A 16560-nucleotide genomic window follows, 5' to 3' on the forward strand; every position below is an offset into this window, starting at 1 on the left:
AGAGAGCCAGAGAGCGAGCGAGCCAGAGAGCCAGAGAGCGAGCGAGCCAGAGAGCCAGAGAGCGAGCGAGCAAGCCAGAGAGCCAGCGAGCAAGCGAGGGAGCCAGCGAGCAAGCGAGGGAGCCAGCGAGCAAGCGAGGGAGCCAGCGAGCAAGCGAGGGAGCCAGCGAGCAAGCGAGGGAGCCAGCGAGCAAGCGAGGGAGCCAGCGAGCAAGCGAGGGAGCCAGCGAGGGAGCCAGCGAGCAAGCGAGGGAGCCAGCGAGCAAGCGAGGGAGCCAGCGAGCAAGCGAGGGAGCCAGCGAGCAAGCGAGGGAGCCAGCGAGCAAGCGAGGGAGCCAGCGAGAAGGCGAGGGAGCCAGCGAGCAGGCGAGGGAGCCAGCGAGCAGGCGAGGGAGCCAGCGAGCAGCGAGGGAGCCAGCGAGCAAGCGAGGGAGCCAGCGAGCAAGCGAGGGAGCCAGCGAGCAAGCGAGGGAGCCAGCGAGCAAGCGAGGGAGCCAGCGAGCAAGCGAGGGAGCCAGCGAGCAAGCGAGGGAGCCAGCGAGCAAGCGAGGGAGCCAGCGAGCAAGCGAGGGAGCCAGCGAGCAAGCGAGGGAGCCAGCGAGCAAGCGAGGGAGCCAGCGAGCAAGCGAGGGAGCCAGCGAGCAAGCGAGGGAGCCAGCGAGCAAGCGAGGGAGCCAGAGAGCGAGGGAGCCAGAGAGCGAGGGAGCCAGAGAGCGCGAGAGCGATGTGTGATCCCGGAAAGTTCCCTTACGTCCACCTGAGAGGTGACTGACACACAACACAATGACACTCAGCAAATTATTTTCACAAGCTCAGGATGTCACACACCGTGATACAGCGCTATGTGCTGAGTATGTCACACACCGTGATACAGCGCTATGTGCTGAGTATGTCACACACCGTGTTACAGCGCTATGTGCTGAGTATGTCACACCGTGTTACAGCGCTATGTGCTGAGTATGTCACACACCGTGATTCAGCGCTATGTGCTGAGTATGTCACACACCGTGTTACAGCGCTATGTGCTGAGTATGTCACACACCGTGTTACAGCGCTATGTGCTGAGTATGTCACACCGTGTTACAGCGCTATGTGCTGAGTATGTCACACACCGTATTAAAGCGCTATCTGAAATGTAGTCACTGTTACAATGGGAAACACAGCAGCCAATCAGCACACGGCCAGATCCCCTACAGCAATTGGATGAACAATCAGATTATCTGTTGTGGGTTGAGTGATGGATATTGGGCAGGATTCTGGGGGATCACCTTTGTCCCTCCCTTTGAATTAGTGCTTTAAGTGTCTGATGGGGCCCCGACATCAGCTCGGACATACAGTGCCGCACACGTTCTCTGCTGGAGAGGGAGCGGCAGTCCCTGTCCGAGACAGTGGAGTAGATGTGCTCTCGGGGGAGCAGGCACTCTTTTTCTATAGGCGGCAAATTTAAAATTTAGCAATTTGCTCGTGGCTAAAGCCACCAAACATCTCGAGCCGAGCGGGGAGTGGGGGGGGCGATGTGTCAGACTGTTGGCAGTCAGTATTTGAAAGTCTCACCTTTTTTCAAATGCGTTGGATTCCTGATACAGAGGATACTCAAAAATGCAACTTCATCTGTTCCCCACTGCTTCTCTCCGGCTTCGTACAGCGCCTGATTTACAACGGAACAAGACAGAAACAAGCGGTGATCAGAGACACTGGGCGTTCCTGCATCCCGGTCGCACCCACGTGCGCCCCCCCCCCCCCCCCCCACACAGGACCCCCAAACAATCTGGTCACTAAAACCCAGCCGCAAGAAACAACAGGATCAAGCACACGTGTGCGCGACAGGCCACTCACCACTGTGATGGACTAAGGAATGTCAGATATATTGTATTCTGTGTATTGGTGCAGTAAGGGTTAAACGCCTGGGTTAGTGTGTCTGACTGCTGTAGTCATGTTTTTTTAAATCCTGGTTTGAAAGATTGGGCTTTTTGGAGACAGAGGTGCAATTAAATCAGAGTAAACATTTGGGATAATGGACTTTAATTTAAATAAAGACAGTTCCCCGGGGAATAGGATAATGGACTTTTGTTTATATAAAGACAGTTCCCCGGGGAATAGATCATTAGAGACATTGTGTTCAGCTTAGAGGGGTGAGGTAGTTAATTGGGGGAGCCATGGGGGGTGAAGCAGTTTCTGGAGGTTCAGTTCGGTCTCGCTTCTTCTCTCCCAGCAGTTTCACTCCTAGATATTTTTGCCTCTGAACAGAACAAGAGGTTTCTGAAAAGGCAAGAGTCTGCAAGTTGGGTCCTGAAGGTTCTCTCTCTCTCAAAGCAGTTTGTCCAAGACATCTGTTTACATCAAGTATTCCTGTTCAAGTATATCTGGGGGGGGCTGTTGTTCAATGGTGACGAACCCCTCCTTCAAACTCCCCTCAAATCGTCCATGCACGGCCCTGGCTTCACTCCTGCCCTGTGGCCACATCACTATTAACGTTTTCTCAACGTCAAGTTATGCCAGTTGCGAGGATACACGGGGCTGGTTTAGCACAGTGGGCTGAACAGCTGGCTTTTAACGCAGAATAAGGCAGCAGCGCAGGTTCAATTCCCGTACAGGCCTCCCTGAACAGGTGCCGGAACGTGGCGACGAGGGGCTTTTCACAGTAACTTCATTGAAGCCTACTTGTCAAATAAGTGATTATTAATATTATTACCGTAGGGCCAGGGGACGCACCGTGCCCCAGGGCCAGGGGACGCACCGTGCCCCAGGGCCAGGGGACGCACCGTGCCCCAGGGCCAGGGGACGCACCGTGCCCCAGGGCCAGGGGACGCACCGTGCCCCAGGGCCAGGAGACGCACCGTGCCCCAGGGCCAGGAGACGCACCGTGCCCCAGGGCCAGGAGACGCACCGTGCCCCAGGGCCAGGAGACGCACCGTGCCCCAGGGCCAGGAGACGCACCGTGCCCCAGGGCCAGGAGACGCACCGTGCCCCAGGGCCAGGAGACGCACCGTGCCCCAGGGCCAGGAGACGCACTCAAAGAACAACCTGAAGACGGATTTGCAGCAATACCAAAACCTCGGTCTCGCCCGAATACGTCGAAAAGAGAGTCTGCCTGGGTTATCCGACTTTCCCACTAGCTCTAAAACGGGAGTGCCTTACTGATTGGCCGTACTAACCTATCCGAGTGAACTGGTGCCACACAGCTAAACCCCCACCCCGGCCCCTCCAGTTTACACATGGCATGCCTGTCTGCTCAATCTCCTGTTTCGCTGTTAAATATACACCACAGCTGCTGTTCCACGGACCCCAAGGAGCAGGAGGGAATCATCGCTGCCTCAAGCAGTATAAAGGAACATACACACACGTATCACCCCAGCCCTCAGCTGGAAGTGTGCCCAGGAGGAGAGTCCCTGGCACAGGCGACTGCACCAACTGGGGGGCCTCATGTGCTGGGGGCCTGGTGGGGGACGAGCCAGAAAAAGATGGTTCTGTTGACTTCGACGTGACAAGGGTCAAAGTCATCAGTGGATGGGCCGAGTGGACTAATTCTCTCCAATGTCTTATGGTCTTATGAAGTGGATCTGGTGTGAGCAGAATTGAGAGTTTGACTGTTGATAAATGTTTAGAACAGTACAGCACAGAACAGGCCCTTCGGCCCTCGATGTTGTGCCGAACAATGATCACCCTACTCAAACCCACGTATCCACCCTATACCCGTAACCCAACAACCCGCCCCCCCCCCCTCCTTAACCTTACTTTTTAGGACACTACGGGCAATTTAGCATGGCCAATCCACCTAACCCGCACATCTTTGGATTGTGGGAGGAAACCGGAGCACCCGGAGGAAACCCACGCACACACGGGGAGGACGTGCAGACTCCACACAGTGACCCAGCCGGGAATCGAACCTGGGACCCTGGAGCTGTGAAGCATTTATGCTAACCACCATGCTACCCCTTGCAGATTTTATTGATAAATGAATAAATACGTTGATAAATGGCGAGGAATGACTCGAATGCACCCGACGGTCGTTCCGGAGGAGAGAGTAATTTACTCTCCTTCGGGCCTGTACACCTGTCCCAGGATTAAACCCTCCAGACGGATTAGATTCCTGACACGCGTTCCCAGATGTGCAACGCCATGACCAACCTTTCCATCCTTCTTGGCCTGTTCTTCATTCACCTGGTTCCCTTCATCTCGGTTTCCCTGTGTGAGGAGGGAAACATTTTGCGGATTGAGTGCACACGGTGGGCGAGAACAAGGAAGGGCACAACAGCGTTCGTTCCTCCACATTCCCCACCCAGCGCAGCGGCAGCGAAAAGGCAGAGGGGCGGCTTCCGGCCACCCAGACAGCGGCAGGGTGAGATCAGCAACAGAATTCTACACCCAACAGCTGCCTTGCTGCTCAGGTAAAGGGGTAACCCCTCCGGGAGAAGGGGAGTTGGCCCCCAGTGGTTCCGCCCTCCATTGGCGGGACGTTCACATTGTGGGGCTGTCCTGTCGTGTGCAGGGGTACACAAAGTGGGCCACCAGCCTCTGACAGTTTTATCAGACACCCGTTTGGCCCCGTTCTGAACACAGCCTCCGCGGCCATCGCTTGCTGGGGTGGGAATCGAACCCACAGCTTCTGTCACAGAGGCAGGGGCACTGCCCACTGAAGCAGGATGTCGCCCATTAACAGCAGTGGAGGGCAACATCAGACATACACCGGCCTCTCCCTCTCAGTAACAACCCCACAGGGTTCGAGAACAGAGGAGCGTAGATTAACATTATGGAGGTGACCCTGAAGGCAGAGAATGATTCTGGAAAACCGCACGAGTTAAACTCAGGGAGGGAGATTTGCGAACGAGTAAAAAGAACCATTTAGGATCGATATCACAGAGAAACATGACTATAAGTGGACCACGTTCAGGTGAAAGGACTGACGATAATAATATTTATTGTCACAAGTAGGCTGACATTAACACTGCAATGAAGTTACTGTGAAAATCCCCTAGTCGCCACGTGTGGCAGCACGGTGGTTCGCATAAATGCTTCACAGCTCCAGGGTCCCAGGTTCGATTCCCGGCTGGGTCACTGTCTGTGTGGAGTCTGCACGTCCTCCCCGTGTGTGCGGGGGTTTCCTCCGGGTGCTCCGGTTTCCTCCCACAGTCCAAAGATGTGCAGGTTGGGTGGATTGGCCATGCTAAATTGCCCGTAGTGTCCTAATAGTAAGGTTAAGGGGGAGTTGTTGGGTTACGGGTATAGGGTGCATACGTGGGTTTGAGTAGGGTGATCATTGCTCGGCACAACATCGAGGGCCAAAGGGCCTGTTCTGTGCTGTACTGTTCTATGTTCTATTCCGGCACCTGTTCGGGTACACAGAGGGAGAATTCAGAATGTCCAATCCACCTAACCTGCACGTCTTTCGGGACTTGTGGGAGGAAACCCACGCAGACACGGGGAGAACGTGCAGACTCCGCACAGACAGTGACCCAAGCCAGGAATTGAACCCTGGTCTCTGGTGCTGTGAAGCAACAGTGCTAACCACTGTGCTACCTTGCCAAGTCCAGGAAGAGGGGGAGGCTCAGTGGAGAGGTGCGGGGCGGGGGGGGGGGGGGGGGGGGGGGGGACTGGGACTGTTTAATGGTGACGAACCCCTCTGTCAGACTCCCCTCAAGGTTGAAATCGACCATGCACGGCACTGGCTTCCCTCCTGCCCTGTGGCCACATCACTATTAGCACACTGGGCTAAATCGCTGGCTTTGAAAGCAGACCAACAGCGTGGGTTCAATTCCCGTACCAGCCTCCCCGAACAGGCGGCAGAATGTGGCGACTAGGGGGCGTTTCACAGTAACTTCATTTGGAGCCTACTCGTGAGAATAAGCGATTTTCATTTAATTTCATTTTTCACGATCAACGTTTTCTCAACGTCAATTTGTGTCAGTGGCGAAGGAGCTCTGTCCATCCAGCCGTCTGTTCCTTACCGTTGCCAGGGACACCAGAACTCTCTGAAACATATGGGAAGTGTCCCCAGAGATGTCGTCTTCCAGACTTTTGCCAAACTCTGAAAAAGAAAAACTCCCCATCATGAGCCAGGCAGACGGAACATAGAGCCAAGAAAAAATAAAAGCCACAAGATTTCAGTCCCCACCTCCGAGATCTTATCTGGACTTCACAGAACCGACATTCTAGTGCCTCAGTTTGAAGGTGGTCAACCTCGCGTTCGAGCCCTGGGACTGCCTCTGTCCCCAACCCCCTCCAGTCTCCAAACTGAGATATCAGTGCTCCCCCAATCACCCTGCTCCATTCCCTTCACTCAGCAGAATCCTGGAGCCCATGATCTGTAACTCACTCCAGAAACCTCAAAGATCATAGAATTTACAGTGCAGGAGGCCATTCAGCCCATCGAGTCTGCACCAGCCCTTGGAAAGAGCACACTTCTCAAGCCCACACCTCTACCCTAACCCCATAAGCCAGTAACCCCACCCAACACTAAGGGCAATTTTGGACACTGAGGGACAATTTAGCATGGCCAATCCACCCAACCTGCCCATCTTTGGACTGTGGGAGGAAACCGGAGCACCCGGAGGAAACCCACGCAGACACGGGGAGAACGTGCAAACCCCGCACAAACAGTGACCCAGCGGGAATCGAACCTGGGACCCTGGAGCTGTGAAGCAACTGTGCTAACCACTGTGCTACCTCTCCGCCTTTCTGTCTCTCTTTCCTTCCATCAGAGATTCCCCTGAAAGCTGGTGAACAATGGTCACCAGTATGGCTGTCTCAAGACCTTCGCCTCAGTTGCCTGGTTTCGTCTGGATCGGCACAGTGGTTAGCACTGCTGCCTCACTGCGTCAGACACCCGTGTTCAATTCCGGCCTTGGGTCACGGTCTACTGGGAGTCTGCACTTTCTCCCCGTGTCTGCGTGGGTTTCCTCCGGGTGCTCCGGTTTCCTCCCACAATCCAGCGGTGTGCAGGTTAGGGTGCTCTTTCCAAGGGCCGGTGCAGACTCGATGGGCTGAATGGCCTCCTTCTGCACTGTGGGGATTCACCGATTCCGGCGAGACACTTCTTAGTCCATGAAAACAAACTCAAACTTGCTCAAACACCATCACAGGGCGGCTGTCGAATGAAGGCTTCCAAAGCATACCTGCCGTGCACGAGGCCATTCAATCCATCAGGTCTGTACCGGCCCTCCGCAAGAGCACCCTAACTAGGCCCAACCCCAGCGCTCCATCCCTTTAACCCGTAACCCCCACCCAACCTGCACATCTTTGGACTGTGGGAGGAAACCGGAGCACCCGGAGGAAACCCACGCAGACACAGGGGGAGGACGTGCAGACTCCGCACAGACAGTGACCCAGCCGGGAATCGAACCTGGGACCCTGGCGCTGTGAGGCCGCAGAGCTGCACAGAGCGAGTGTGTGGAGTTGCTGCTGTATCAACAGGGGCCCGAGGAGGAAAGTACCTTTTTTGTAAGTGGCAACAATTTGCTGGATTTCTCGATTGTTACGCGAGGCCAGAATTTCAATTAAACAACCTTCATCAGTGCCAGCGCCCTGGGAGAGAGAGAGAGAGAGAAACACAATTAGTCACACCTTCCTCTGAGATTCCACTGCAACGCATTGCGTTTATGATAAATCGCTCGTCTGCAGATTGAAAAAAAAAGAACATATTCCTGACGGCACGGCAAACACAGCTCAAGAGCTAATTAAAATGAACACAGCACGTCTCCGTGGCTGGCTGGGTTAAAACGGTGAGGCCCGTAATCTGTGCCTCCACATTCAGGCTGCAAATTGTTGCGATTTATTGGGAAAGCTAATCAGCCTTGGAACCCAGGGAGCAGCGGCTCGGACAAGGAGCAGCAGCTGTCTGGGACACGCGATCGAAGCAAAACGACAGCGGTGCAGAGGATCAGTGCGATGCACCGGCTGTCGTTCCGGCCAGGCTCAGGCAGAGTGGAGTTAGGGTTAGTGGCAGGGGGCTGGCGAGCCAGGCAGAAACCCACGGCAGTTTGCCAAAGCCACAGAGATCTGGCGGTCCAACATCTCACCCGCTTGATCAACGCTCTGTGTCAGAGACAGGAGCACGAGCAGCAAGAACGGGTTTTTTTTTTGTTTAATTTTGATCATTTTCGAAGGTGGCCTTGAACGCGAGGTCAACGTGTGGCGTGTTATTCACACGCCGGAGGCTCTGGTACCTGGTACGAGAGTGGGAGGAGGTGACAGGCACCATTGTCGAGATTTACATGAGTCAACAGCGGTTCAATAACCTCAAACGCAAGTGCAGATAATCGAGGGAAGCGCCTAATTCCACACTCCTCCACCTAGACCTCCCAGAGACCAACGACCATATTCAACCTTCCCACAGAGGCAAATCAATTCAAGAGTCACACTGCCTGCTGGATTAATGAGCGTGCGAGCGGCCGCAATTTAAGGGCAAGAGACATATAGAAACGTAAAAAGCAGGAGGCCATTTGGCCCTTCGAGCCTGCTCCGCCAGGATCATGGCCGATCCTTTATCTCAGCGCCGTACTACCCCACTCTCCCCCTTCTCCTAGTAGAAATCTATTTCCTTCTTAAATATACTCAGTGACTTGGCCTCCACAGCTTTCTGCGATAGAGAATTCCACATGTTCACCAGTCTGAGTGAAGAGGTTTCTCCTCATCTCAACCCTACCCCAAATCAGAAGACCCGTGACCCCCTTGTTCGAGACCCCCACAGTTAGAGGAAACAACATCGCTGCCTCCAGTCGGTCCGGCACAGTCGCAATTTTATACGTCTGTATTGGAACCCTCCCATTCTTAGTGAATACAGGCCCAATGGACTCTCTCCTCGCACTCCTGCCAGCCCAGGAATCAGTCTGGTAAACCTTTGCTGCACTTCCTCAGTGGAAAGTGAATCCTTTCTTAGACTAGGAGAGCAAAACTGCTCACAATACTCCAGCTGTGGTCTCACCATGGCCCTGTACAGCTGCAGCAAGACATCTCTGCTCCTGTACTCTGAAGTCCTCTTGCAATGAAGGCCAACATACCATTGGCCTGTCTAACTGCTTGCTGCACTTGCTCGCTTTCAGTGACTGGTGTACAAGGACACCCAGGGTCCCTTCGTACGTCACCCATTTCCCAATCCATCACCATTGAAAAAAAATACCCAGCCACTCCGATTCTCCACCTGAAGATAACTTCATATTTAAAAAAATCGGGCAGCACGGTGGCACAGTGGTTAGCGCTGCAGTCTCACGGCGCCGAGGTCCCAGGTTCGATCCCGGCTCTGGGCAGGTGTTGGATTCCTCTGTTGTTTAGAATGTTTAAACGTTAAAATCAATAAAAATATTTTCTAAATAAAAAAGGTATCAGAAGGATCGATGAGATGAGGGGCCTCACGGTAGCATGGTGGTTAGCATCAATGCTTCACAGCTCCAGGGTCCCAGGTTCGATTCCCGGCTGGGTCACTGTCTGTGTGGATTCTGCACGTCCTCCCCGTGTGTGCGTGGGTTTCCTCCGGGTGCTCCGGTTTCCTCCCACAGTCCAAAGATGTGCGGGTTAGGTGGATTGGCCGTGCTAAAATTGCCCGTAGTGTAAGGTTAATGGGGGGATTGTTGGGTTACGGGTATACGGGTTACGTGGGTTTAAGTAGGGTGATCATTGCTCAGCACAACATCGAGGGCCGAAGGGCCCGTTCTGTGCTGTACTGTTCTATGTTCTATGTCGAGCCTCCCAAGGAAGGATTGCCTGCTTCTTCGAATGGTGCGCCTTCCACCCAAAGTCGCAGGTACGTGGGAGAAAAACACCCTGGGCCCACGCATCACCTGAATATTGTTCTGGACCCAGGGAAACAGAGTTGAAACCACATTCCTACTCCAGTTTACAATTAAACTCAGATCGCTGATAAAGCATGAACATGCCAAGGGGCTTGATAACGTTAGATATTTCCCCAAACAGGAACTCATCAGTTTGCCCAAATGACATAGTGTGTCCCTTGTCTACACTGGCCCAGCCCCTCCAGCATCCTGCCCCCAAAGCTGTTCAAATATTTGTACAGGCAGGGACCCAAGCCGGTTCACCTACCTTTATGGCTTTTTTCAGTTCGTGCACGTCATACATGATCGGAGTCATCATCAGACCAAGAACTACCTGTTCAAAGTTGCCAGATATTTCAGACTTCAGGTCTCCGATCAGATCCTAGCATCAAGAGGGGAAAGGGTAAACAACAGGGCGAGGTTAGATTTTCTTTTTAAAAGCAAAAAAAAAAAAGATCAGTCAAAGGAAGATAGTTGAATTGAAACATTTTGTTCCCAATTATCTTAAATCACGACATCAATCAGATGCCAAGCAATGTTTTTCATTCATCCAGTCGTTGGTTGGGTCAGCTATTGGTGCCCATTCCTGGCTGGCCTTGAACAGCGTGGCATTTCAGAGGAGTCACCCACATCGCTGTGGGGCTGGATCACAGGTCGGTCATTTGTGAACCAGTTAGAACAGAAACCGGTCAATGCTGGAAAATCTCAGCGGGTCTGACAGCATCTGCACAGGAGAGAGGGGGAGCTGACGTTTCCAGTCTGGGTGACTCTTTGTCAAAGCAGCTGGGTTTTTAAACAACGATCGAAGTCAGTCACATGGTGGCGCAGTGGTTAGCACTGCTGCCTCGCAGGACAAGGGACCCGGGTTCAATTCCGGCCTCGGGTGACTGCGCGGAGTCTGCACGTTCTCCCCGTGTCTGCGTGGGTTTCCTCCGGGTGCTCCGGTTTCCTCCCATAGCCCAAAGATGTGCAGGTTAGGCGGGTTACGGGTGGGGGAGTGGGCCTAGGTAGAGTGCTGTTTCGGAGGGTCGGTGTAGACCCGATGGGCTGAAAGGCCTTGTCCTGCACTGTCGGGATTGGATTAAATCAATTCTATGAATCGTTACTGAGACTAACTGTGTGTATCAGACGTTAGTAACGGAATTGAAATTCCACTGGCTGCTGTGGTGGGATTTGAGCCCTGGGAATCAGTCTGGGCCTCTGGATTACTCGCCCAGTGACACCACCACCCAAGAGTGGACGGCCTTCGGGACGTTGACCCTGCTCTTCGCCCGCCCAGCCGCCGCTGCCTTTTTCCAGCATTTCCTGTTTTATTTCCTTGGGGGGAGGTTTGGAGATGTTGGTGTTAAGCAGAACACACAAAGAACACTTGTGAGTGACAACAATGAACAGCCACAACAGGAACCTAGCTTGGGTAGATAAGGCCTCTCCTTATCTCGCTGCACAACCTTCCCCACAAGTCAGATAAGATACACACACACACTCATATCTCTGACACGTTGCTTTTGAAGTTTTGTCACAGCAACTTTTAGTCTGCTGCAAATATTGTCAGGCTCCCTGGAGGCCAGCTCTTTCAAACCTCTGAAAAGGAAGCAGTACCATCAATATTGACTTGTGTACATCAGTGGGAACCTGTTAACATTCAATAATTACGGAAACGTCATTCCCACACGGATCTTTCTCTGTACCGACAAGGGGCCAGATTAAAAATGCTTCTATCCCCACTTCTGCACTGAGCGATCAGACTATTTATATTATGTGCTGCACGGATACGACTTTTGACCAGACAGTCGATCGAACGAACACACACAATAGGGACTCTTGCCTGAAGCACCATTACAAATAAGAACAGGAGGAGACCATTCAGCCCTTCGAGCCTGCTCCGCCATTGAATAAGATGACGGCTGATCGAACGCTCAGCAAGCCCACTCTCCCGTCTTCCCTCCGTGACCCACAATTCCCCGACTGATGAAAAACCCGCCGATCTCAGCCTGGAAAAACGTTCAAGGACTCGGCCTCCACGTCTTCCCGGGGCAAAGAATTCCGAAGATTCACCGCTCTTTGAGAGAGGTCGCCCTTCCTCAAATCGGTCTTAAAAACGAGCACCCCCCCTATTCTGCGACCGGATCCTCTGGTCCTACACTCTCCCCCACGAGTGGAAAAATCCCGGCATTCACCCCATCTAACTCAGGGTCTTATGTGTTTCAATCGTATCGCCTCTCATTGTCGGAGCTGCCAAGCAGTACAGACTCCACCTTTCAAACTTTCCAGAAGGATGTTTATTACGGAGTCTAACCAATGTTGGGGGGGGGGGGGGGAAATCTGTCACTCATTTTTGAATGACGGCTTAGCCAGCTTCCCTTTGGGATTTGGTTGACGTGCCACACGGCCCACCTTGCAGAGCAACACACCGGCGAGGAATTGTTTGAGGAACACACGTTCAGGGCCCTGGCTTCTTCGTTCCTCCTCCTGCAGAAGCTTGGATTCATTTCAGCACCAGAGAGCGCACACACACACACACACACACACAGGCTAAATCAAATCAAGCGCAACAAACAGATTAATATCATCAAACACGGATCAGTTAAGCCATTGGATATGACACGGTGAGAAAGTCACGCTTTCTTTCTGCGTACGTGAGGAAGGAGAGGCCATTGAGGTTTACCGCACCACAGTATTAACCGAGCAGGTAGCCCATGTTCCCCAACCCCCACCCCACAATAGACCTTTTATTCACCCAATGTATTTTCGTTTGGAGTTTCACTTCTGCTTCTTCGGGATTCCCTGAAGCTTCATGCGGTTGAGACAATGAGATGCTGAAGCCACAAGGCTTTCCTCTGCCAGATGCACTGCATCAAATGATCACCGCACGTTCCCTTCCCCCCCCCCCCCCCCCAACTCTCTCTCGCTTCCCACGCCCCCCCCCCCCCCCCCCCCCCCCTCCCCAGGAGGGAGGAGGACAGGGCTGCGGCCCCATTCTCCCCAGAGCAATGCAGTTGCTGTGGACTAGATGTGGAGTTCAGCTCCGGTGTCTCCCGGGACAATGATACAAAGACCTGCAGAGGGACAGGTAGTATTGAGGAAGCAAGGGGGCTGCAGAAGGACTCGGACAGGTTAGGAGAGCGGGCAATGAAGTGGCAGAGATGGAATACAATGTGAAAAGTGTGAGGTTATGCACTTTGGAAGGAGGAATGGAGGCAAAGACTATTTTCTAAATGGGGAAATGCTCAGGAAATCAGAAGCACAAAGGGACTTGGGAGTCCTTGTTCACGATTCTCTGAAGGTTAATGTGCAGGTTCAGTCGGCAGTTAGGAAAGCAAATGCAATGTTAGCATTGATGTCGAGAGGGCTAGAATACAAGACCAGGGGTGTACTTCTGAGGCTGTACAAGGCTCTGGTCAGACCCCATTTGGAGTATTGTGAGCAGTTTTGGGTCCCGTATCTAAGGAAGGATGTGCTGGCCTTGGAAAGGGTCCAGAGGAGGTTCACAAGAATGATCCCTGGAATGAAGAGTTTGTAGTATGAGGAACGGTTGAGGACTCTGGGTCTGTACTCGTTGGAGTTCAGAAGGATGAGGGGGGGATCTTATTGAAACTTACAGGATTCTGCGAGGCCTGGATAGAGTGGACGTGGAGAGGATGTTTCCACTAGTAGGAAAAACTAGAAGCAGAGGACACAATCTCAGACTAAAGGGACGATCCTTTAAAACAGAGATGAGGAGGAATTTCTTCAGCCAGAGGGTGGTGAATCTGTGGGACTCTTTGCCGCAGAAGGCTGTGGAGGCCAAATCACTGAGTGTCTTTGAGACAGAGACAGATTGGATCTTGATTAATAAGGGGATGAGAAAAATATCAGCCATGATTGAATGGGGAGTGGACTCGATGGGCTGAGTGGCCTAATTCTGCTCCTATGTCTCATGGGAGTGAACAGTCTGCAGAAACCCAGCTACTGGAGCGAGCAGGGGAGAGAGAGAGAAATAGCAATCTGGGTTCATTGTCACTCAGAGAACAGAAAGGAAGAAAGAGAGAGAGAGAGAGAGAGAGAGAGAGAGAGAGAGAGAGAGAGAGAGAGAGAGGAGGAAGAAAAAGGCGGGAATACGGAATCTCCTGGGATGGGGCAGGGGAACAGCACTAATGGACCGTTGGGTTTAGTCCATCCTCACTCCGATAGCGTTAAGGATCACATGGAGACAACGAGGAAGGTCTCGATTAACATGTCAGAGTGAAAGCAGGCGTATTAAAACGGAGATTTCCTCCTGTGCTTCCTCACCATCACCAGCAGCAAGGCTGAAGTTGATTAAAATCCAGCAACACCGTTTCTTGGCAGCCAGCTATTTAGGAGCCGGAGGCCCAGAGCGGATTAGGAAGGTTTGAAATTAGCATTGCAGCTGGTATGCTTCTCAGTACATTTTCAAAGTTGCGGTGAAATAAAATACCCCCATACCCTTCCAAAGGCGGTCTTGTAGTCCAACTTTATCTGCTGCCTCTGGGCTGCCGTTCTGTGAGCCAAAACCTGAGAGATTGCATCCTCGTCAGTACCTGCACAACAACAACAAGAGAAACTCGCAATTACCTGGTCTGGGAAGCGGAAAATTAAATCCAGCGTTTGGAAGATTAGAGAGTCAGCCTGCAAGCTCCCTAATGTCAGCACATGCCGGGGTCACCACTTCTACAAGCGCAGATCGAGACCCTTCAGCCCAGCTGGTCCATACTGGTCCACACAAACCTCCTCTCTCGGCATATCCGCCCATTCCTTCCCAGCACCTCGCCTCTCCCCCGGAGGGAATATCGAACATGTCCAAGTCAGCCTGGGTCGCCTCAAGAAGCCAGGATGGGGGGGGGGGGGGGGGGAACAATCAGCCAGTGTTCCCACTCTTGGCTGGCATCATGTTGTCACAATGTGTGTGGGCGCGTGTCAGTGTGTGCGGGCGCGTGGCAGTGTGTGCGGGCGCGTGTCAGTGTGTGCGGGCGCGTGTCAGTGTGTGCGGGCGCGTGTCAGTGTGCGCGGGCGCGTGTCAGTGTGCGCGGGCGCGTGTCAGTGTGCGCGGGCGCGTGTCAGTGTGCGCGGGCGCGTGTCAGTGTGCGCGGGCGCGTGTCAGTGTGCGCGGGCGCGTGTCAGTGTGCGCGGGCGCGTGTCAGTGTGCGCGGGCGCGTGTCAGTGTGCGCGGGCGCGTGTCAGTGTGCGCGGGCGCGTGTCAGTGTGCGCGGGCGCGTGTCAGTGTGCGCGGGCGCGTGTCAGTGTGCGCGGGCGCGTGTCAGTGTGCGCGGGCGCGTGTCAGTGTGCGCGGGCGCGTGTCAGTGTGTGCGGGCGCGTGTCAGTGTGTGCGGGCGCGTGTCAGTGTGTGCGGGCGCGTGTCAGTGTGTGCGGGCGCGGTCGGTGTGTGCGGGCGCGTGTCGGTGTGTGCGTGCGCGTGTCGGTGTGTGCGCGCGCGTGTCGGTGTGTGCGCGCGCGTGTCGGTGTGTGCGGGCGCGTGTCGGTGTGTGCGGGCGCGTGTCGGTGTGTGCGGGCGCGTGTCGGTGTGTGCGGGCGCGTGTCGGTGTGCGCGGGCGCGTGTCGGTGTGCGCGGGCGCGTGCCGGCGTGTGCGGGCGCGTGCCGGTGTGTGCGGGCGCGTGCCGGCGTGTGCGGGCGCGTGCCGGCGTGTGCGGGCACGTGCCGGCGTGTGTGGGCGCGTGCCGGCGTGTGTGGGCGCGTGTCAGCGTGTGCGGAGGGGAGCGACAACAGTCATTGTGGGCTGGATGAGAGAGCTCCACTCGCATTGTAAAGATTCATCTCAAGTGGGAAGTGAAACACGTGCAGGAGAACGGGGGGGGGGGGGGGGGGGGGGGGGGGGGGCAAGCCACCTTCACCACAGCATCACCATGGCTACCAGATGCCAGCTTTGCCCTCCCACCCCTCCCCCTGACCTCTCGTCCCCATTTCCCGAATCACGTCTCCGACAAACGACAGCTCCCAATCTCCGGAAAGCAGTCTCCAGGGGAGACCTCCCCAGGGTGGATCAGCGAACAGGCCAGGAAGCACTCCGATTTATCCAGGAGAACATCCCACGGATTCAAGTCAAGTCCACAGAACTGACACGGACACCGTTCAAACTCCATCCCAATCCCAAAACTGTGAACTGGCCGTGTGGGATAGTATCTCCTTTCATCTAGTACGCACAATTCTCCAACAGAAAGGGCAATTTAATCATCATAGAATCCTTACAGTGCAGTAGGAGGCCATTCGGCCCATCGAGTCTGCACTGACCCTCTGAAAGAGCACCCTACCAATGCCCAGATCCCCGTAACCCCCACCTCCCTGGACACTAAGGGAAAATTTATCACGGCCAATCCACCCTAACCTGCACATCTTTGGACTGTGGGAGGAAACCGGAGCACCCGGGGAGGAAACCCACGCAGACACTGGGAGAGCGTGCAGACTCCGCACAGGCGGTGACCCAAGCCGGGAATCGAACCCGGGTGCCTGGCGCTGTGAGGCAGCAGTGCTAACCACTGTGCCACCCGTATTACTGCCTTCTTTAACGCTGCCGTTTGTAGTTAGCCTTCTGCCAAACTTTTTTTTTGAGCCTGATGTAACGGCGATGTCAACAAGATCACATTTATTCCCTCTGCCTCGAGGCCACTCCACGGCCCGTCCAGCTGCTTCTCCTCCATTCGAGGACGATACCAGGGTTTAAAATCACAGAGGGTGTGTCGCATCAACTTAGGAATAGAATACTAATGGGGGATCTGACTTGGAAGTGTTCAACAGGGCCAAAGGGTTCGACAGAAACAATCGCCCCCGTTTCCTCTGATTGGGA

The 16560-nt window shown here is 54.2% G+C and overlaps 1 protein-coding gene across 3 annotated transcripts in view; it reads right to left on the bottom strand.

Moving 5' to 3' along the window:
* Positions 1-16560, bottom strand: part of LOC119957381 (annexin A4-like) — a 174463-nt gene that overhangs the window by 13456 nt on the left and 144447 nt on the right. For all 3 annotated transcript variants that reach the window (XM_038785332.1, XM_038785331.1, XM_038785333.1), the window contains 6 exons: positions 14207-14301; positions 10032-10145; positions 7430-7520; positions 5945-6024; positions 4128-4184; positions 1554-1647 (listed from right to left, as the gene is read on the bottom strand). In XM_038785332.1, the coding sequence (XP_038641260.1) occupies positions 1554-1647; positions 4128-4184; positions 5945-6024; positions 7430-7520; positions 10032-10145; positions 14207-14301 (531 nt within the window). The remainder of the gene's footprint in view (positions 1-1553; positions 1648-4127; positions 4185-5944; positions 6025-7429; positions 7521-10031; positions 10146-14206; positions 14302-16560) is intronic.

Source organism: Scyliorhinus canicula, chromosome 26 (assembly GCF_902713615.1).
Source record: "Scyliorhinus canicula chromosome 26, sScyCan1.1, whole genome shotgun sequence".
Lineage (NCBI taxonomy): Eukaryota > Metazoa > Chordata > Chondrichthyes > Carcharhiniformes > Scyliorhinidae > Scyliorhinus > Scyliorhinus canicula.